The following is a 22,120-nucleotide window of genomic DNA, read 5'->3' as shown; positions in this document are numbered from 1 at the left end:
GTTAAGTCAACAATCCTGTCTTGTATTTTTAGTCAGGCAGAAAATTTGACAGCACTGTCAAACCCCAGGCTACTTCAGCACTGTTCTGTTAAAGTATTTCTCATAATTTTAAGCAAGTAATTTGTTTAATATTATGCCATATCAATCACCTGTCGCAGAATTTGTTCACAATAAAATTTATGCAAATCATCCTTGGAAACACTAAACTTATTATTCTTTAACTTGCATAATATTAAACCTTATGTTTTTTTTAAAAACAGATTCTGGCAGCTCAAGCTGTTGAATTGATGTTCTTAAGCTGAGTTTGGTCTAAGCACTTTGTATTGCCTTGTTGCTGAAAATGTGCTATATAAAAAAAATTATCTTTACCTTTTTAAGTAGCTGTGACAGGTTTTGTCATCTCTGTTTGAATTTGCACATTGCCATAAATATTGTTTTTCCAACAAAAATAGCCCTTTTAAGCACTTTTTTTTTTAAATGCCCGCTAGAGATGCCATAGACCGTGGTGTTGATCTTTTCACGTTAGTTGTATGTTTACCAAACAAACACGGTAATTAGAAGTAAGTCACAACCATGTAATTATGACAATAAGAAGGGATGGGATTCTGCTGCTTCATGCACATTCTGGTGGAGCCATGACTGTCCGAGGTTAAATAATCCTGATTTTTGTTTTTCAGTTTTGCTTTAGAGTTATTTATTAGAGAATCTCCTCACTAGATGTTGGTAGTATTGTATCGTTTGCTCAGAGAGAGTCTTGGGAGCTCTGTGATAATCCAAAGAAGGTTTTGTAATTGATATTGTGATTCCAATGTATTAGTGTAACAGTTTCATGTGCTCCTGATATTGTCCAATCTCACTGTCAACATGTCCAAATACAGCACGACCCCTTACAAAAAAATATCAAAAGACTGAAACGGAAACTTTGCTGTAAAATATACAACCTTCCTGTTGTCTCCTTTAAGTCTTGCTCTCTTTCACTTTCTCACAGCCCTGATAAACCTTCGACGTGTCTCAGCATGTCGGAGGTGTAGAAATCGCAGTTTTCTATCACCACAGAGACTGAAAATAATTCAATTTTAGCCTTCCTCCAGAGCTAACAACTTCTGCTCCAAAACTGTTGTCATGACGATCTGGTCGCCGTTATATACTGTGCGCTAACTCATCAGACCGTATAGTAGTTATTGAAAAAGAATGCAATGGCTTGAACTAGGCCATTACAATGGAAAGATTGAAAACTTAAACAAAGTGGATAGTAAGAATATTGACATTCATTTATCACATTGATTCTCCAGCAGAATGTATTATTTTGTGCAATTTGTCCGTCTTGTATTGGCAACACAGAAAAACAATCCATTTCCCCTGTTTGAATTAGTACAATTTTAACGCCAGCAAAATATTTGTAAATCTCTGCTGTTCTCAACAGCTAACCTTGCTAACATGGCTACCTCACACTGTTTAGGGTGCTTTACCTTTTCCAAACCAGATATTTACCTAAAATATCCAAGAAGCATAGTTAAAATGTTCACTTCTAGTTCTTATATGATGGAGATAACATTATTTCTTGCATGAGTCACTGTGTAAAAATCCCACCACTTCCTGCAGTGCCTTTATGTTACCACTGGGATACATCAGCAATTTTTATTTCTACGCATGATGACTTTTACATTAATCACAACTATAAATATTTTGTTTTATGATCACCTCCTCTAATGCAGCCATAAAACCATTTATACCAATATGAAGGTTGTTTTCTGCAGAGCTAATTGTGACTTTAAATGTCCTCCCCATGTCTTCACCACCATTCACACCCACGCAGGATTTTCTCTGGGGTGGTAACTTTATCTAGCGAGTACGTTGGGGAATGTGGGACTATTGTGTCCTTTTTATCTGGCATCCCACTGCTGTTCATTAGGGAGTAGGGAGGGCGTGCCTGTTTTCTGTTCATTACGCTTCCCTCCTTTAATGAAACCGGTAAGGAGCAGGGAAGACATCTGTCTGCAGAAATAAAAAGATCTGAACCAAACATTGAGTTTTGAGTCAGCAGTAGGAAAAACAGAGCTTTTAGCGGGTCACTGCAAAGGACTTTGTGCTGGCTGAACGCAGCCAACTTGGTTAAGTTGGGTGTGTTTTTGTGAGCTCATGGGTGTGTCTAGAGAGTGTGTGTTGGCATGGGATAGTGGTACTTCAAGGTCATGTTGACAGTCCACACACAGACAGCGCCAGAGGAAAGCACCAGTCTTGTTGACCCACTTTGTATGTTTTGTGTGTGTTCAACAATGTTCTGGCAATGTTGTTTGCCCAAGAAATGGCCTGTGCCACTTTGCAGAAGTGAATGGGTGTGTTGTATACAGGCATACACAGAGCTTTAACGATAAATAGGATGAGAAAAACTATGCGTTTTTGTTTTTGTTTTGTTTTTTTAATGCAGGCGAGCCTCCAGCTATGAAGGATTTTTTCACACTCCACTCCTCACAGAGGTTCTGTTGCAACAGTGTCACTGTCTGAGTTTGTCTAACAAATGCATACCTCTATATCTCTCACAGGATCTAAATAGCTTTTATCTAAATTTGTGTGTTCGTCTGCATCACCCCTGAATCTGTCTGCACGTTTACTTCTGCAGAGCTATAATTCTTTATAGTGATGGCTGGTTTCAGCATGTCTGAGAAACTCTCTGATGCAGACATAAAGAGATAACTGTGCATAAATTGTAAACCTGGCACAGAGTACACAGTTGCAATCCTGTTTGTCTATCAAGGTTTCTCTGTTTTGAAAGTTGTTGTTTTTTTTCCAAGAACTGTCTTGCATTTTATAAAATTTCCTCAGAAGAACTTAAAAAAAAAAAATCAAGATCATATATGCATACCTGTCTAGCACAGAGATAAGTGTGGGTGGATGCTTGTTTGTGCGTGTAGATGCCAAGGTAATCAAACTGATCATGATTTTCCTAAGAACTAAATTATGAAGCGCCATCTAGATAACTGGTATGTCCCTCCTCTAAACAACACAAGGTATTTTGAGGGGTGGGGTCCACCCAGCACTTTGAGTCACACAAACCTTTTTTTATTAGAAGTGTCCTTCCGCTGTGTTAATTATCCTCGCGCTTCAAATTTTACTCTCTTGTGCTGTCAGTTGTAAACCGCTCTATTTGTTTTTTTTCATTTTTTGATTCTTTGATTTTAAACATTTCACCCCAGAATCAGTTTGTCTTTCCTCAAAATATATAGCTTTTAAAAATAATAAATGGACAGGTAAATCAACCCCAACACTCTCCAGAGGATAGATCTAAAGCACACACAGGTGGGTCAGTAAATAGATGCAAATCAGCTATTAAATGGTTAGCAGTGCAGTTTTCTACTTCTAGTTGCAGTCACTTACATTTATCACCAGACTTCTGGGATTTTTGCATAATGAGATGCGTAATGATTGCAGCTTAAAATCACAAACTAAGATCACACATTACTTTTGATTCTAGAATTAAAGCGATAATTTTTAAACATATATTTTGTTTTCCATTTCAGAGCGGGTGGATCCCTGCCTAGATGGGGGTCTGATATGTGTGGGCCAGGCGTCAGGAATAGGAAGTGGAGACTCAAGCATGAGAGCCGTTCCAGAGGAGGGGACGAAGAGGAGCAAAGTGGAGCTGAGGGAGCTGTGGAGGAAGGCCATCCTACAGCAGATCTTGCTGCAGCGAATGGAGAGTGAGAACCAGAAACTGCAAGGTGAGATGGAAGCATGGACAAGTTAAATGTTACCTGGACGTGTCTTAATGAACCAAACCTGCTTGATATTTGCTCATAGATTTGCAAAAAATTCTAGACGGCTGTTACATAGATACAGCAGCACACGATGTGGAGGAGGGAATCTATATGTAAAGACAATTCTGGCCTTTTTATTGGAAATAACACCAGCTTAATATACAAACTTAATAATATAAACTCATTGCAAATGTTAATGGATTTGAAATTATGAATTTATCATCATAAATTTAATAAGATACACAGAGAAATGGGCTGGTGATCAGAATCAGCAGATTTTCTAGATTTTCTACTCAGTTCTACCTGACTTGTTTGGCAGGAAATGACAAAATTGTAATAAGTAAATGCATCATACATAAACCATCTCCAATCAGCAGCTCAAAACTTACCAAAATATTATTTCATCTTAAATACCAAAATCTATTTAAACAAAATCTTTTTACAGTATCAGCGTCTTAAAGTTGCCAGTGCTTCATTTATAAAAAAAAACTATCATTCTATCAGTCAAAACAAATTATTCTTTGACGCATTGCCTGTTAAGATGTGCATTAAATAAGATTCTGTAATTAAGGACACACCTTTTCTCGTGTAAAACCTGCCACAACCACAAATTAATAGAGCATATTATGTTTTGTTTGTGACGTTGCATGTGTTTAACGGGAAGTAAAACTTCAAGGTGTGCCAGGTGCTCCACCTCTTTGATGACCGAGTTGGCATGGAGCTACACTTCAAGTAGCTGTTTATCATTGCCATAACTACCTGTCTTACTTGTAAACCCCTAAATGATACACACCCATCACGCAAATAGAAATGATCACCTCCGCAGTCGGGTGGAGTCGGAGATATTGGCATGTTATTAAAAATAAAAACTGCTGAGTCTCTGTAAGCTAACAAATTTTCTACAGTCGTACGCCCATGTTCGCATTTTTACCACATTCAATCTTCCCGGCACAGTGCTTGTTTGCTTTTTCTTATTTTGGAGCTCCACCTTTGTGTCCTATTTCTGCCTGTTAGTCTGTGTGCAGCTCAGTTCGTCTCTCTGCCCTGTTTTTGGGTCAGCTATGAATGCACATGTGTGCGTCCCTCCTTCATTATGTGTGGATCTTTGTCAGCTCCTGGGTGGGGTATCCTGTCTTGTTTTGTGTTATCAAAGGCGGAGTGTTCCGGCAGCAGAGAAAGGGAACGAACCAGAGAGTAGGAGGCTAGGAGAGACTGGAAGGTGAAGTCACTGCACGCCAGCTGGGCTGCTGCCAAAGAGCGAGTCTTGATGGACTTGATTCTGCTTGCTCCAGGCAGATAAGACAGACAGCCTCTATTCTTGCTCTGGGTGTGTCAACCACCAGCTCCTTCCAGTCTTTTATTTAATTTTTTTATTGTCCTCTTTGCTTTCCAGGTTGTCTCCATTGCATATCTCTCTTTGACTGCTGATTTTTCACTTTATAATCAAAATTCCATTGCAACTTTGAAAAATATGGAATTTGATTTTGATGTTTTACAAGTCTTGATAAGTTTGGGAAAAGAAAATAGAGCCTATATATTCATACTTTATTTCTATTTTCTGTTTTAAAAGTTATATCCATCTGTCTGTCATATATCTCTTCTTTCCCATCTACGGTCCCGCTTACTTTCTTAAGCTTTCTCACATGGTTTTTCAGGCTTGTTCAAGATATTTTAAGCTTGAACTCACTCAATATATAGATCTACATGGCATTTTAATGTGTATTTTATTGATTTTTAGTTTTTGTACATCACAAATCAGTGGGAGAAAAACTACTGAGGCTCCTAGTTTGTGTTGCAGGTGTTTGAGATTTGATTCCTGAACATAATCCTTTCTGATGATTGTCAGTGAAGGCCATTAGCATCATGAATCTATTAGGCCAAATACTTACTAAATACTACTTCAGTCTGTGAAATTATGGTCTTTGAATGTGAAAAATTTGAAGGAACTTTTGAAAGCATTTCAGAAAAACTATTTAAACTTTCTAATGCTCTTAATCCGGCATTTAATATACTTATTACATATTTTTGGTTACTTGTGTTAAAAGCAGCCTACCAACGTGGTTGTGGTGTGACCTCAGTTGTCTCTGGATGTTTTTAGCTACAAGTGTGTGATGCAGTGATGATGCTATAATACCTTCCATTTCCTGGAAGATATAAAAGGACAGTTTGTAATGCAACACGCTACACTGTCTCCATCCTGTCCCAAAGTGCTCATATCACTCCTCCAGATTCCCGGCCAAGTCGCACTGGGTGTACGCCGCACATGACTGGAAAGAAGGAAGGAGAGAGAGCACGGGTCATGACTGACACAAATGTGGAATTATCTGAGTGAGGAGAGCGAAGCAGAAAGAAACAGAAGCAGAGATGAATTGTGAAGAGCCTGGGGAGTCAGAGAGGAAGGGTGCGGTCAAAAAAGAGAGGAACAGCAGAGGGGTGTTGGGTGTTTTCTCACCTTCTTTGATCAGGGTTGTGAAAATGGTAACAGAAATCATAGTTTTGTGTTTTTTTTGTTTCATCAATCTGACACTTCTGGGCTTGGTTACACCATGCAAATGAATTTCCCTCAGCAGGAAGAGGTTGTAGCCATCTAGCTATAATGACACTAATGTTCAATAACATACAGGAGTTAAGTTTTCTTTTTTTTTTTTTTTTTTTTGCTTGTTGGAAATTACAGATATCCGAAGCATAATATTACTGAGTCTAACTTTTCCAGAAAAAAAATATTTGTATGGCTGTTAAATAATGTTTCTACAATTCAAAAAATGTACCTTCTAATTATGAAGATGTGGCATGTATCAGCTTTGCAGCCACCACCCAGAGCTTTCTAATAAATAACATTGTGTTATTGTCATGCTAAGTGTGAAGCCAAAGAGGGACGAGGTCAGAAAAAGAAATGAATAAACGTGTGCCAAGGCTGGAAAGAAAAACAAGATATTCTGATATATCAGACTAATATAACCTGAGTAAATGCAGTTTTAAATGATGATTCTGACAAAATGTTTATACATTTATTCCAGATGTAACTGGACCATGCAAAATATTTATGCTTTTTTACATGTCAGTCTATCAAACATTTTGTTGGAGATCATCAAGATGAGTTTTGGACCCTTGTGTTCTTGATCAGCAGTGGTTTTCATTTTGGATGTTTTCTTTTTTTTTCATACTGATCGTTGAATCATGAATAATTAATGATAGCAAATAAGAATTTGTTTACAGTAAAATCCTGGGTAGAAAATATATTTGCACCACTGATCCAGCTGGCGATTATAAACTCTTCCAATTACATAAAGGTAGCAAATATTTCCTATCAGGTGATCATGTGACAGCACAGACAGCTCTGACTGAATCAAAGCATTGGTCTGTGACTGGTTTGGTGTATTCAGAGATTTACGTGTGTTGTTTTTGTGTTTGCTCCACAGCCTCAGAGAGCGATCTGCAGAACAAGCGCCTGAAGCTGGACTATGAAGAAATCACTCCATGTCTGAAGGAGGTCACTGTGGTGTGGGAGAAACTCCTGAGTACACCTGGCAGAACAAAAGTCAAATTTGACACAGAGACCATACATGCTGCAGTTGCACAAGGTACTCGATTGACTTCTCAGATAGATGCATACAGCAGTGCTGCATGGAACTATTTGTTCAGCCCTAAAAGCAGCAAACATTCGCAAATATTGACCTAGACGTGATGTAAGGACCGTGCTGATTAAGTTTCTTTTCTCCTCGAAACTCATCTGAGTCACTTCAGATTTAGAGTTTCTGTTTTCTACATACCAGGGCGCAGCAGAGTTCTAGATACTTATTCATCTGTATTCTTCATACTTTCAGCACCTTTTTATAAAACTACCCACATGGTGAACATTTTTTTTCTTCATTAGCAAAAGAAAAACCCCACAGTATTTATGTAAATTGAATTCTAAATATTATTGATTTATATTTTGTATAGCATATTTTGCTAGATGATGTGGGATTGTACAGGATATGAATGGGGAGACGGGGAGACAGTGGTGAGGTGTGCAGTCGGAGTCAGAGACTTGGTTAAAGTACGGATCTCCTCTGACTCTTTTTGTTTTGGAAAGTTGTTTCTATTTTGGTTGAAAGCCTTGATTGGCTACATGTTGTCACTTATGTGACAATTACCTTTCATTCATTTTACACATTTTCTTTTCTTTCTTTTTTTACCGCCTTTAGCTGTCTGGGGGTCAGTGCTCTGTTTTGTCCATTGTGCAAAATCATAATCTCTTTTACTTATTTTTTTTATTTTCTTTTAATATTAGGAAGATTATCTCTTGACATTAAAACTAATCTGAACAGTGGTGGACTTGAACTCATGCATGACAGCTAGAGAGTGGAACCTTTAGGAAGAAATACAATAAATGTTAATATAAAAATCAAACAAGTAATTTGATTTTAAATAAGTCCCAAAACTTCAGCAAATGTGAAAATATTTCCCTAAAAACCTTTAGATGCACTAATATCTCATATTAGTGGTGCTGGGTGATAAATCAATTTTATTAATCAAATTTTCTGTTTATGAAGATTACTTTTTTTTGAAAACCTGGATTCATAGTTCAGAGTGATGTCAGCGCACCAACTGTCTTGTTTTACAGCTTGTATTTAGTTTAGAATTCAAAGTTGAATCTGAATTCAGGTCAACTCCCAAAAGGAATGACTAAAATAAAGGTAAGTTTTTCAAAATACTTTCTGAAAGGCAGGGGGGAATAAATCCAGCAAGTTCAAAATAGGAAATTGTATCTTGCTCTGCTCATCTCAGTCGTGTTATGGACATGTTATACAAGTACAGGTCATAAACCATATGTTACAGTCTGATGTCAGATCTTGGTCTCATTAGCATTTTTAGGCATATTTGTCCCAAATCTAAGCATCACTTTTCTGCCTGTTCCTGACAGGTGTGCCAAGACAGCATCGAGGTGAGATCTGGAAGTTCCTCTCTGAGCAGTATTTACTCTGGCAGACGGTTCCCTCTCGGCCCCCCTCCAACCACACTCCATACAAAGAGCTGCTGAAGCAACTCACCTCGCAGCAGCACGCCATCCTCATAGACCTCGGTAACATAACCGCACCAAAAGGAACATTTTTACAATCACATATATATTCAGTACTATATTTATTTACTTTCACACGTCTTAAAATGTGCCTTAAGTCCTGCTTTTACCTTTTTTCAAAAGAAGAGTTTTTCTGCTAGAGGCAAGAAGTCTTTTTTTTTTTTTTTACTATCCTGAAAATTGATGTCTTTTATTAGTTTTTCAGAGTTTTGTTCCATAAATTGTAGGGGTGCAAATGATAAAAGACATCATGAAGCATCATTTATAATAAAACTTTCAAGATAAACCAACAACTCTGTCTTCATCTTACGATCACATGAGGTCTAAAACATGACATTCTCTTGTTTAAACACGTCTTCCATATTTTATTACTTTCTGCACGAAGGATTTCTGCTGCATTAGAGTTTGTAGTTGTAGTGATAAACAGAAGATGAGGAAAATCTGAAGGCGTATAAACACTTTTGCAAGGCATTGTATGTGTTTACTTCTGTTTGGTGCTTTTCAAAAGATTTGATGTGGACAGTATAAACAGTATTGGCAGTATTTTTCTTTAACTTCAGTCTAACAGCAAAACTACATCTAACACCTACCACCCAAAAAGCCACACATGCGTATATAGTACCTACACCCCACCCATATATCACCCTCATACTTATGTGGGTGCCACCCACACATCTATCCCTGCTGCATTTAACCTCCAGTGTTTTTTGTTTTTCACCTTGTGTCAATCATCTGGTTGAGCAGCAGATAGGACCGTGACAACGTGCGAGTCGCTTTACCGGCACAGCCTGTTGAGGAGGTGTGATGTGTTGTGAAGCTCATTGTTTATGATATTGAGGAAGCAGAACAATATATCAGTCAAAGCACTTGACTTAAAATGCAAATTTTTCTTGGAAACAATTCAAGTGTGTGAATTAGAGTGCTTTGACATCTGATTCAGACGCTTTTGTATGATGTGGCTGCGGAGTCGTTTTATGGTATGTTCAGAAACGTAAAGCCCTCTGAGCGCATTCCTCACATACGAACTCACAGGTTCCTCATTTTATTCTTCTCACATCACAAGTTTAGGTCTTCAGTCTTAAAGTGGACATGCCTTCTGATTTCATAGTATATTTTTACACAAGTCCATGTTTAAATAGCTTTCCCTAATTAATAAAATCATTATTTGAAAGATGCTTTTGGGAGTTCCTCGGGTTCTCTTTGTTTTTTATTAAAACTTGGAACGATTATCTGAAACATTTAAATATCGGGAAAATTAGAGGAAATCTGTCACGGAGCAAATACTTTTTCATGTATCTGCTCTGTTACTGAGCCTCTCATAGTTTCCCAGTTAAAGTTTTTAAACAGTGGTGAGTTAATCATAGTGTGAGATGCCGCTTGTTTAGTTTGCAATAACAGCATTCATTTAGTGAACGCTTGGTCGTTTGTTGCAAATGATGCATCTGCATCTAAAAAATACTTCTGACATCAACATGTGAAAAGTTCAGCCCTTTCTGCTGGACTTTTAGTGGAGCTGATCTGTTGATTATTTGGATTAACAATCAGATAGTGAAACGTGATTAAGAGGAGATTTTATTTTTTACAGAATTTGAACAAGGTGAAGCTAAATTTATGCCACTTGAGGAGTTCTGATTAGAACATATTTGCAGACAAATAATGTCTTTATCTTAAATGCAAGATATATATTTTTACAGTTTTGGTTTGATTACTTTTCCGAATGTTTTTTTTTTCCAACAAGGGGCCTTTTTTTGAGTCTGTATAATTCAGTTAATGATTAATCGATTATTAAATCAGTTGATGGTTATTTCAATAATCAATTAATCACAAATAATCGGATTAAACATTTCAGTCTGCTGGCCTTCAGTGCTCAGCAGCAGGCAGAGTCACTGCTCTTTAGTCAACACAGCAGGAAACAGTTCTGGTCTCTCCAGAACTTTCTCTGGTATCTTTTTTAATAACAATTTGAAAGAAACGGTTGGTGGTTTTAAAGTGGTAGCTTTTTAAAACCTTTGAAAGCCGTCCACTCTTATTAATATTTTGTGATTAATTTTAGCTCTAGTTAAGGCGCTCTTAAAGGTTCCTTTAATGATAAATAAGATGGTGATGGGTTTTTTTTCTCCTCCAGGTCGTACTTTTCCCACTCACCCATACTTCCAAGCGCAGCTGGGAGCAGGGCAGCTCTCGCTGTTCAACATACTGAAAGCTTACTCACTGCTTGACCCCGAGGTAATTTTTTTTTTTTTTTTTTTTTTTCTCCATGCTCCTCAGTGGAATAAAAGTGAATGTCAGGTTTCATTTTTCTTAGAGGCATAAAAACTCTTGCTTACACTTTATCTTATTGCTGTAGGTGGGCTACTGTCAGGGCCTGTCCTTCATTGCTGGAGTTCTGCTTTTACACATGGGGGAGGAGGACGCATTCAACATGCTCAAATTTCTGATGTTTGATGTCGGGCTTCGTAAGCAGTACAGGCCTGATATGATCATCCTGCAGGTAAGATGCAGATTATTTCCCATCTTTAATATAGTAAAAAACATCACTAAGATTTATGATGGTTAGCTTGGGTAGAAATTTATTAGGATTGATTCTTTCTTTTCAGAGCTAAGCTTGTAAATACACTGTTGGTGTGCTGGGTTTTTCTTGTTCTTGAGCGTCAATCCATTAGTGTCGCTCTGACTGCACTGGTAAGATTGTTAGATTAGCATTTTATTTGATCCTTCACTTGGACAAAGATGGATGCAGATATCACCCCACAGATTACAGCTGATTTTATTTTATTAACTGATCCGATTTGTTGGAATTGTTTGAATTTGTTTGAATAAAAGTGCTGTAAGATTGAGGTTTAACACCAGGGATGAACATTAAACTGATGCAGCTCAGAGTTTTAGACAAAGCCTGAAAACTAACTGCACCCTGGTGGCACTTTGCACATATATGTCAATAAAATATGTCTTGTAAGATTTTTTTTTTGTGAATGACAAAATTCTAATGACATCTGCAGCACTGAAAAAACACCGTCATTAACCGGCCTGCATTAAAGCACCAGATCTATTAACAAAGTTGGCTTCTCGGTACTTAAAGCGTTACCTCCCCCGGTGAAGTTGTGACAGCATCTGTTAGATATTTTCTACGTTGGTCATGTGATTTTATATATTTGTGATACAGTGCATCTTTTTGCAATATCTTCAGTTAATAATCATTAACAAGAGATACTGTGTGTATTTATTAACTAATAATAGTTTGATTACGCCAAGTCAAGTAAAAGGCTACAAAACTTCTAGCATTATAATACAACAAAACAGTTGTGGAACGATTTGATAAACAGTAATTACATTAAACTAATTCTAGACAATCTTGTTTTCTCAGGCTGTTTTCTTCCTGGAATTTATATTAAATATTAGACCTAGATGAAGGTTTAAAAACTCAATGTTTGGCTTGTAATTGATTCACTTTTAATTATATGTAAGGTAAAGGCATAACGTGTTGTGGGTCTATCGGTTTTCCTCCTTCAGATTCAGATGTACCAGCTGTCTCGGCTGCTTCACGACTACCACAGGGATCTGCACGGCCACCTGGAGCAGCAGGAGATCGGCCCCAGCTTATACGCCACCCCCTGGTTCCTCACGCTGTTCGCATCACACTTCCCCCTCGGCTTTGTGGCCCGTGTCTTCGGTAAGATCTGAGAGCTTCATGCTAATGCACTTAGAGATTCAGCCCGCACTTTAACTGCTGGTAATCCTCTTGCTGTGACTTAAGATAACCACATTTACTGAAGAGTAGAAACCTTGTCAGGGAACAGAGAACTTAGATTTTACTTCTCTCCTCTGTTACCCGTCAGGATAAGAGTTTTTGATGGCAGAGATGAGCCTAATGTGTAAATAATAGAGATGTAATGATAGATCCAGATCACATTGGGTTAATAAAAAAAAGTGATTTTACTTTTGGGAGCAGTAGCCATCAGCTTTTTTGTTTTGTTTTTTTATATCTACAGATAAAAGAAAAGATTCTGTTTATTCTATGTGTGACCGGCTCATTCAATCATATTTTCAAATCAATTTATATTTATTGATGCTCTCATTGATCCAAAAATTGAGAAAATACTAAAATTAGCAGTTTTGGGGAATATGTGAAAATGCAATGACAATAAATACATTTTTATCAAGATAAATATGTAGGAGTGGAATCGAATGGGAGGAGAGGTACAGAGCCCAACATACGATATCTGACCTAGCAGTGTGGTTGTTTGTTCCGTTTCTCTGTGTTCCTCTGTGACGGGTCAGGCCCGGCAACATGGCCAGGCGTTGGAGGGCATTGCCCGTCCACAGAGTCAGCCGTGCCCCCCCTGGACTGGAAGCTGTTTATTGTTTTTACCCGGATGAACATGTAATACAAACAAAACCAAAAGAGTAACATTTACCTTAGAATGGCCACCTTTCTGTAATTCCTATATCAGTTTGATACAATAAGGGCTTCCGCACTTCCCATATCTGTGTCCTCTGTCACTGTTTTCAGCTGTTAAAACAGCTTAATCCATTGTTAACACGTCATAGCCTGTTTTTCCGAGCCACCTTTAAACGCAGCATGAGTGCTACGATGCTCGCACTGTGCAGCAGCGACGAAGACCTGCTGCTGCTGTGCAGAGCTAGTCAGGGTTGTCTTAGAATCATGGCAGCAAAACACAAAGAACTTTGCACAGTTTTTCCCCCAAACTAACCGACTGAGTTGAGTAATGCGGTTGGATGCAGGTAATGTTAGCAAAAAGTTGGCTAGCTAATAACAATATAATATAATACAATATAATACATCATCAGACATCAGACACATTCTAACAAGAACCTGATAATTCTTTTCCAGACAGACAGTTTATTTATGGGATTAATATTGCAAGAAGATCTTGTTAGATCCATCCATCCATTTCCTTCCACGTTTCCGGGGTTGGGTCGCAGAGCAGCAGCCTAAGCAGAGAGTCAAAGACTTCCCTTGCCCAGCCACTTGGGCCAGCTGCTCTGGAGGAATCCCAAGGCGTTCCAAGATCACAGTCCCTCCAGCATGTCCTGGGTCTTCCTCTGGGTCTTTTCCTGGTGGGACATGTTCGGAACACCTCACCTGCATCCAGCAGGCATCCAAACCCGATTCCTTTTGACGCGGAGGAGCAGCGGCTCTACTCTCAGGCCATCCCAGATAGTAGGAGTCACCTCGACGCTCTACTCTTGTTACACACTCAGAAAATGGGTCTAAAATGTTAAGAATGCTTGATGAAATATTACACTAAATTGTTAGAGTAGACTTTCAGTAATTGTCTCTTTAAGAATCTACTCTTTTTAGATTTTAGCCTCAAAGTGAGTTACAGCGGTGACGCAGAGTGATGATTTTCAGCGTCACTTTTTGACTTTGATATTTTAACACCCACTTAGTTTCCATCTCTTTTTCAAGCCTTATCTTTTCTCTCCTTCATTCCATCCTGAGTATTGTTGTCATGCCTAATTTGGCCGGGCACTGCGCCTGAACCAGACTGGCTGTCTCCTTGAGCTCATCTGAGCAGAACGATCAGTGTGTGTTTGTGCATGTTTGAGAATGAGGGCCACCGCGTGTTGGAAATCGCATGCTGGGCTCCACACCTCTGCTCCCATTTCTTATTCTCATCTATGATCTCATGCACTTCTGCCTAACCCAAAACCACACCCTGATGTATTCAAAGAAAGACACAAAAAAACAAAAGCACACCCTCACTTAGCTCTACAGATTCACTCTAGCATATATTTATGTTTGCTTTTGCATTTACTCTATTGACGTCAGATGATTATTCTGTTTTAAAAACAAGACTTTAAGTCGCATGAATACGGTAAGCTTCACTGTCACCACCTGTCATGATTTGTATTTATTCAAATCCGTCCTAAAAAGTTTTCACGTCAGAGCTTTGGTTTTTCCCCATCTGTATTGTGCTGTATGTCTTTCTTTTCCTCTTATTTAGCAACATTTGACCAGCTTTTTTTTTTCTCTCTTTACCAGATATGTTGTTCCTCCAGGGTTCAGAGGTTATCTTCAAAGTAGCCTTGAGCCTGCTGGGTAGCCACAAGCCTCTGCTCCTGCAGCACGACAACCTAGAGTCCATAGTGGACTTCATAAAGACGACGCTACCCAACCTCGGCCTGGTGCAGATGGAGAAAACCATAAACCAGGTGGGAATAAAGACACTAACCTGGCTCAGTTTAAAACACAACTGCATCTCATTCATCCTTGAATTACTTTCAACTTTAAAAGTTAACATTTTCACTTCATATTGTTTTCATTCTTCCCATAAAAACTGATGCGGACACACCTTAGTAGCCTAGACTACTGCGGAGGAATACAGCATTTTACTTTAGTAATTTCTACAGCTCCCATGAAAAGATCAAACAAGCAACAAGTCAGGGCATGTTAATATCTGCATGTTCATGTCCATGTGTGCAGGTTGTTGCCCACACAGTCCTGCAGAAATGTATCCACTCATCACACCTCACCATCATAAAATTGCAGCAAACAAATGTTGAATGTTTGCTGTGCCTGGATAGAAACAATCACAGTTGAGCTAGATTGGGATGAGACTGCAACAGATTGTCAAGTTCAGACGTTTTTTTACAGAACTTGTAAAAAAGTTGGACCAAGTGATTTAAAGCGACTTATAGACAACTACAGAAACATAAAGTGAAAGAAACGTTTCTGTGTTTTAAGTTAATTAGCTGATTAACAATAAGATACCAATGCTTAACTTTTCACAATATTCTAATTTTCTGACACTGAATTTTGGGTGTTCATTATCTCTAATCCATAATTATCAAAATTACAATAAAAGCTGCAATATTTCTCTCCTTGTGTGATGGATCTGTAGAATAAATGAGATTATTATATAGTAATATATATCGCAGCTAAAAAAATCCTGTGTTTTCGGTTGTACCTGTGAACAACGCTAAATCAGTTTTGACTTCGGTTGCACAATTCTTTCTCTATCAGCCCCCAAATAAAAATAAATGTAACCAAAATGTATGGATCCTCTAATTAGTAAACCATGACTTTCTGTTTGTCAGGCAGATAAATATAACCTGAAACAGATCCTCATTCCTTTAATTATTAGATTAAATAAAGACCAATTTGTATCTTTCTACGACACAGTGAATAACATGTTAATGGAAGTAAAACACAGACACAGAGTCACCAAGTCCTCCATATAACAACAGTTAGACATTTTACACAAAATCTGGGCTTTACACCGAAATATTGGTCAGTACAGTCAGAAAACAAAGTCAAATCAACACAGAAATATTTCACCAGACACAGTCAGCCCTCACCGTCCCCAGACCTAAATCCTACAGATACAGGGAGGATAGCTGAAGAAAGTGGAGAAGAGAGAGATTTTGTTACTCTAGAGGATCTAAAGCAGGGGTGTCAAACTCCAGGCCTCGAGGGCCGCAGTACTGCAACTTTTAGATGTGCCTCTGCTGCACCACACCTGAATAGAATAATTAAGGCTCTGATAACTGATCTACACAAGGTGGAGGTAATTAAGCCATTTCATTCCAGTGTTTTGTACCTGTGGCACATCTAAAAACTGCAGGACTGCGGCCCTCGAGGACTGGAGTTTGAGACCCCTGATCTAAAGAGAATATTCCTAGAGGAAGGATTCCTTTCTCTTTACGCTCCAATGATGTGAAATTTCATAGGATGAGATTAAATACTTTCTTGTTGTATAAAGTATTAACAGCAGGAGCTCAAGAACATTAAACATGACATTGGTGTAACTATTACATGTAACTATTTGTCTGGTTTCTGTTCAGGTTTGTCTTTTTATTATTACATACAAATTTAATGGGAAAAAAGAACATTAGAAGAAACAGCATTTAGGAGTTAGAAGTGCAAGGTATAATATTGTAAAGATTTAAGCGTGATTTAGAAAATAAACTAAAGCTGCACACAGTGACAAGCATTTATTCTTTACTTTGATGACTCCTTATATTGCTCAAAATCCACCAAATATTCTCCTCTCTCACGTTGAGCAATTGCTGAAAGTCATCATAATAAAGTAATTTGTGGGATGTAGAACCAGAATTAGTTCACCACAAATTTGTTTACACTTGAGATCAGAGCAGATTTACAGTTACAACCTTTTTTAAAAGGTTAGACAGACTATTTGTTAGACTTTGCAAAAAACTTTGCCAGTTTTAGACTTGTTGTGGAGTTTGCTTAAGTCTTAAAGCAAATATTTGTGAACAATAGGACAGTAAATATCACCTGACTTTCAGTGTTGACTCTGAATCACTCTTGATTGCCTCCTCCGTCAGTTTTGAAGGGATTAGATGGATCTGTGAGTTCTTGTATCTTGGCTTACGTCATTTTTACTGTGAAAATTCCTGCAGCGTCTTATTGTGTTTGTTTTTGTCATTTAATACAGTTAACCTTTTAAACTTGCCTCAGTTCCATCTCAGCTCTGAGTGACAGAGGCTCACCTCAGTGTGAGCCACACCCTGCTTTTCCAGCCGCACTCAGTGCAGCTGTTGGGCGTGTCAAGTCATTTAAAGTCAATGTCATTCCACCGTTTTAGAATATTAATCTACAACTCGTCAAGCAGCAGAGTTGGTGCAAAGTTGATGCTTTACTTTAAAGCTGTTGGGTATTACAAACTTAACCTAGCTTCAGGGTTACCTTTGAAATTTGCATAATGTAACAAACTGGTTTCTCACTGGTTATTTCCCTCTACAGTTGGTTCTCCATTTCACATTGCAGCCGAGTTTGTAAGTAACTAAGTTTCAACTTCAGCACAAAATGCACCCGGCTACAAGAACTACGATGTATGCAACTTTTAGTTTGGGACGCTGGTTAAAGTTGTGATGATCAGTGAAACTAGAGGTACATTTTAATGATCCAGATTTGTTGTACTAAACAGATCATTGTACAGGGCTCTGGAGTCGGATCAATTTGGTCGTATATGCAGCCAGATTTCTCAATGTTGCGCATGAAAAAAAATGGTGCTACCAGTCCTTGGTGTTAAAAAAATTAAATGTTTTAAAGCCAGCAGCTTCGCCAGTTTCACTGGCCAAGATGCACTAAAGCCGAAAATATAGTGCACTTCATTTACTGTAAAGTGTTGTGTCCAGGTAAGTATTAGTTTCTCCTGTATGCAAAAGTCAGGAAGTGCGGGTCCATTTGCATCTCAGTTCCTACAGACGAGACTTGAAATAGTGAATGTAAACTCGGTTTATAAATATCTACATAATGAATAAACGGCGCTGCGTTCGTTTTGTGAGCGAGACGTTGTATCTTCTGGAAACAATATACATAAAAAACAAAAAAAAAACCACATTGGTGAGTTCATTAGAGAACGGCTGTCAACTATTTCTATGAAATATTTTCATAGCCAGACAGATGAGATGAATTAATCATATTAAACAATATGATAAAGTAAAATCTGAATAAAGTTACACTTGGGATTATTTGTACTTCTGTCAGATTTAGATTTAAATTTGTTCAAGCCAGGTAGGAAATGAGCATCTCCTTATATGTTCTTTTATTTAATGTATCTTGAGATGTAATTCTGCTCTAAATAAGAAACTATTTTCATTATTAGTCATTAACAGATCAATATTATATTCATTTGACAGTGATTTAAAAAGTCTTATGAAAAATAATTAGACACACTAGTGCAAAAAGTTAGTGTAAAATCCTGGTTCATAAATTTTACAAAGAGAAAATATAGTTATTTATGACTTTTACCATTTGTCTCCATTTGCATCCACATAATTTGCATTTGAATTGGGGTGATGGAAATCACATAAAATCAGGAGAGGAGAAATAAAATAATACAAAGGTACAAAGACTGATTGGAGTGAGAATAAAACACCTTTTTTTAGCAGGAAGCTTTTCAGGCCAGCTCTATTGAAGGTGCTGCTTTTATCAATAGAAAATGTATAGATTTTGTTAAAAAAATATTATTCAGTTTGTTGCCCCTAAAACCTGTGTTGATCCGTCCAAACCTGCATGATCACATTAAAGGTCTGGTTTTCATAGCAGGTTAGATCAGGTCCATAGATGTGTTTCCTTTATATTTTGATATGCAGTTAACTTTAATGTTCAGATGCTTTTATTGCTATTTTAGATGCTCTTTTTCAAATGTTGAATAAAATACCTAGACTTTGTATAAATGGTAATGTTGGTGCCAAAGTGTTTAGCGTTATTCTGAGGAAAGTTATCCAGAGCTGCTAAAGCCCCACCTCTCACTCAAACTGTGCCTTCTGCATAACCCTATTGACTAACAAAGCAAAGCAGAATGGGAATAAAACTACATTTCAACTTTAATAATCCAAACAGTTCCTAAATCCTGAGGATGATGAAGAGTAAAGCCTTCAATAATATGTGCCAATATGCCTTGAGTTTGCTGCCCTAAAACACCAAAATACTGCAGCAATGCCATATTTCAATTTGACCCATTTTTACTGTTATAAACTGAAAGAAATTCATAGTGTAGCATATCATAGACAGTTTCTGTAAATAAATGTACCCTTTGTCAATAATCTTTTGTAATTCCATATATTTAGGTATAAATTTGATTGCCTGCTATTAGTAAAACGTTCAAGTTTTAACGTTTCAGAGGGTTAGGGTTTGGTTTGAGTCTTTGGTAAATTGTTTTTGTTGTTGTAGCTGTATTTTTTTTTTTATGTCGTGGTTTTCGTTTATTCAGGTTTGTGAGATGGATGTGTCCAAGCAGCTGCAGGCCTACGAGGTTGAGTACCATGTGCTGCAGGATGAGCTGCTGGACACGCCCCCAACCCTCAACCAGCAGCAAAGAGCTGCACAGCTGGAGAGGACCAATCAGAGCCTCCGGCAGCAGAACCTGGACCTGTTGGAGGAGCTGCAGGTATGCTGACATGCAGAGTATGTGAAGATCCACAGTTGAAAGCTATGTGTATTCAAACCCTTTCACTCTGATATGTTTAAATGAAACCTAGTGCAAGTAAATTGCTTTCAGAAGTCACCTAATTATTTGGTTTTGTCAGAATCACAGGATGCAAACCCCTGACCTGAGCTGACAGGTCAGGAAGCGACAGTTATTTAGTTGTACTTCATTTTGACAGACTGTCAACAAAATCCCATCATAATAAATAATTGAACGAGGAGCAGCAGGAGGAATGAGCTCTTTTCTGCACCAGACACACTTCAAATCATTCATAACTCTTCAGCGCGCCGTCAGTGATGCTTTTAGTTTTGTATCCAGAGATGACACAATTTTCAGATTTTCTTTCTATAGATTGAATTTGTTACGCTCAGATTATAAATTGAAAATTGGTGCGTTAATTGTAATACATTAAAATGATGATAGCCTTCATATTTTTTCATCACCATTTGAAATAACGGTTAAATACAGAGAATATTCTGTTAATGCAACCTCTGGCTAAGGAGAGCACCTGTCAGAGACGAGGCCACAACTTTTCTTCCTCCCTACACCTGTCCAGGACTTTGTGCTAATCTGATATAAAATCCCAACAAAACCGTGAAGTTTGGGTTTGTAATATGATCTCATGTGAAATGCCCGAGAGGCGTGCACGGTTCTGCTAGAGAGTTTGTTCTCCTGTGTGCTGATCTTTCAAGCTACTGTTCTCTGATCCCGTTTAACGCAGGTGTCCCACGCTCGGGTCTGCAACCTGGAGAGTCGGGTGGAGGCCCTGTCCCAGTCAGAGGGACAGCTGAAGCAGCAGGTTTCTGCTCTGGAGGAGGAAAAGAAGCAGCTGGCTAACACCATCGCACACCTCCACAGGCTCCTCACCGAGCTGGGCATCAACCCAGACCTTGATGGGCAGACGCTCCCCTAAGCTCCTGAAAGACGAGACTTTGACCAAAGTTTCACAGTCGAATGGCAGCACAGCGGACTCTGTCTGGTTTAAATGTTAGTAGCTGCATGTATAAACAGGCAGAATGCAGGAAGAGCGACAGTTAAAGCCCTAAAGGAAGAATTTGTTAAAGTGACTCCCAACTTCTTCTTTCACTCCTCCATTAAATGAGAATAGGATGCAGGATGAGAGGGCTTTCCTTTCCTCTTACAGATGTAAACAAACTCCCAGTCATCACTGAGCCTCTGCTGTTCAAACAGAAAACCACCAGATAGATCCTCACCTGTCTGTGTTCACAAAGAACACGTTTCACACGTGGCTTTATTTGTCCGTGTTGGATCTGACCAGAGTAAACTGGCCAAAGAACATCTTGATGCTTTATTTGGAAGAACAAAGACTCCACTACACAGTATTCTGAGACATGATCGCTGTTACACAAAGTTGGTCTCAAAGAAAACACCAGAACAGAGCGAGCTGCTGGTGATTAGCCTCCTATTGCAGTGTTTTCAGTTTATCTATTACAAAGGCTGAATGTGACGTTATCAAAGCGACGGCAGGTTGGGAGGTGAGCTAGGTTCAGCTATTTTTGATTCTTCCTCGGCACTTGTAGTTCCTAGCTTCCTGACCGTGTGCATTCTAACTTCATTTAGCGACAGCAGCTCACAGGAAGAGTGATACAATATATCCAGTCCATTTCACATCCTGTTTTTCACCTCTGAATACACTTCGCATCGTGTGCGAGGATGGAGGGGATTTTGAAACGGCAGCGCTCCCCGTCCAGGACGGGGGAAGCCCTGACAGGCTCCTCTAAGTTATTTCCAAAACGACGCTCGGGTGTGACGCCCGCGCCGCTGAGACAATCTGTAGGGTGTAAATGTTTTACTGTATTCTCCCGATACACTGAACTCCCCGGAGCCGAGCTGCAGCTTGGTGCGTCTGTACGTGAACGTCTGAATGTTAATGTTTCTTGTGCACTTCACTGATCCAAAAAGAAAAGCTGTTTATCACTTTGAAGATATTTTTTTGCTTTTACTCTTTTGCACATATTTTCTGTTTTATTGATCTATTGTCAGTCTGTACTTTAAAATACAGCTCATTATTATTTCAGCACACATGGAGTCTGCGTTCTTTTTGTGCCCGAGGTTGTCTGCTTACAGTCAAGAGTCATGGATCAGATGTAACATGTCAATTGTCGTAGGTGTTCTCCTGTCTAAACACGTCAGTCACTTCCAGTGCCGTGGCTCTGATTGAAGCTTTTTGCATATGAAAACACACACACACACACACCCACACACACACATCACTGTAGTTCAGGAGCTCCTGCAGAGGTGTTAAAGAGAGCATGCTCAGACAAGTTGGCTCTCTTGTTAGTTTGCATCTGCTGTAAATTTAATCAACGTAACAGTGGATCAGTTAAAACAAGCCTGTGAGTTTGTCATGTATGAGAATC

General features: G+C 38.6%; 1 protein-coding gene across 4 annotated transcripts in view; it reads left to right on the top strand.

Annotated features, from left to right (window-relative positions):
• Nucleotides 1-21,782, top strand: part of tbc1d1 (TBC1 (tre-2/USP6, BUB2, cdc16) domain family, member 1) — a 53,922-nt gene extending 32,140 nt beyond the window's left edge. For all 4 annotated transcript variants that reach the window (XM_044114700.1, XM_044114699.1, XM_044114701.1 and 1 more), the window contains 9 exons: nucleotides 3,519-3,719; nucleotides 7,175-7,336; nucleotides 8,662-8,820; nucleotides 10,943-11,043; nucleotides 11,165-11,308; nucleotides 12,328-12,487; nucleotides 14,825-14,994; nucleotides 19,524-19,700; nucleotides 20,461-21,782. In XM_044114700.1, coding sequence (XP_043970635.1) covers nucleotides 3,519-3,719; nucleotides 7,175-7,336; nucleotides 8,662-8,820; nucleotides 10,943-11,043; nucleotides 11,165-11,308; nucleotides 12,328-12,487; nucleotides 14,825-14,994; nucleotides 19,524-19,700; nucleotides 20,461-20,652 — 1,466 coding nt within the window. In that variant the 3' untranslated portion in view covers nucleotides 20,653-21,782. The remainder of the gene's footprint in view (nucleotides 1-3,518; nucleotides 3,720-7,174; nucleotides 7,337-8,661; nucleotides 8,821-10,942; nucleotides 11,044-11,164; nucleotides 11,309-12,327; nucleotides 12,488-14,824; nucleotides 14,995-19,523; nucleotides 19,701-20,460) is intronic.
• Nucleotides 21,783-22,120: the final 338 nt, after the last annotated feature.

The sequence above is a fragment of the Gambusia affinis genome, linkage group LG04 (assembly GCF_019740435.1).
Source record: "Gambusia affinis linkage group LG04, SWU_Gaff_1.0, whole genome shotgun sequence".
NCBI classification, from domain to species: Eukaryota; Metazoa; Chordata; class Actinopteri; order Cyprinodontiformes; family Poeciliidae; genus Gambusia; species Gambusia affinis.
The sequence above is the reverse complement of the archived record's forward strand: the minus strand, read 5'-3'. Positions and strand labels throughout refer to the sequence as shown.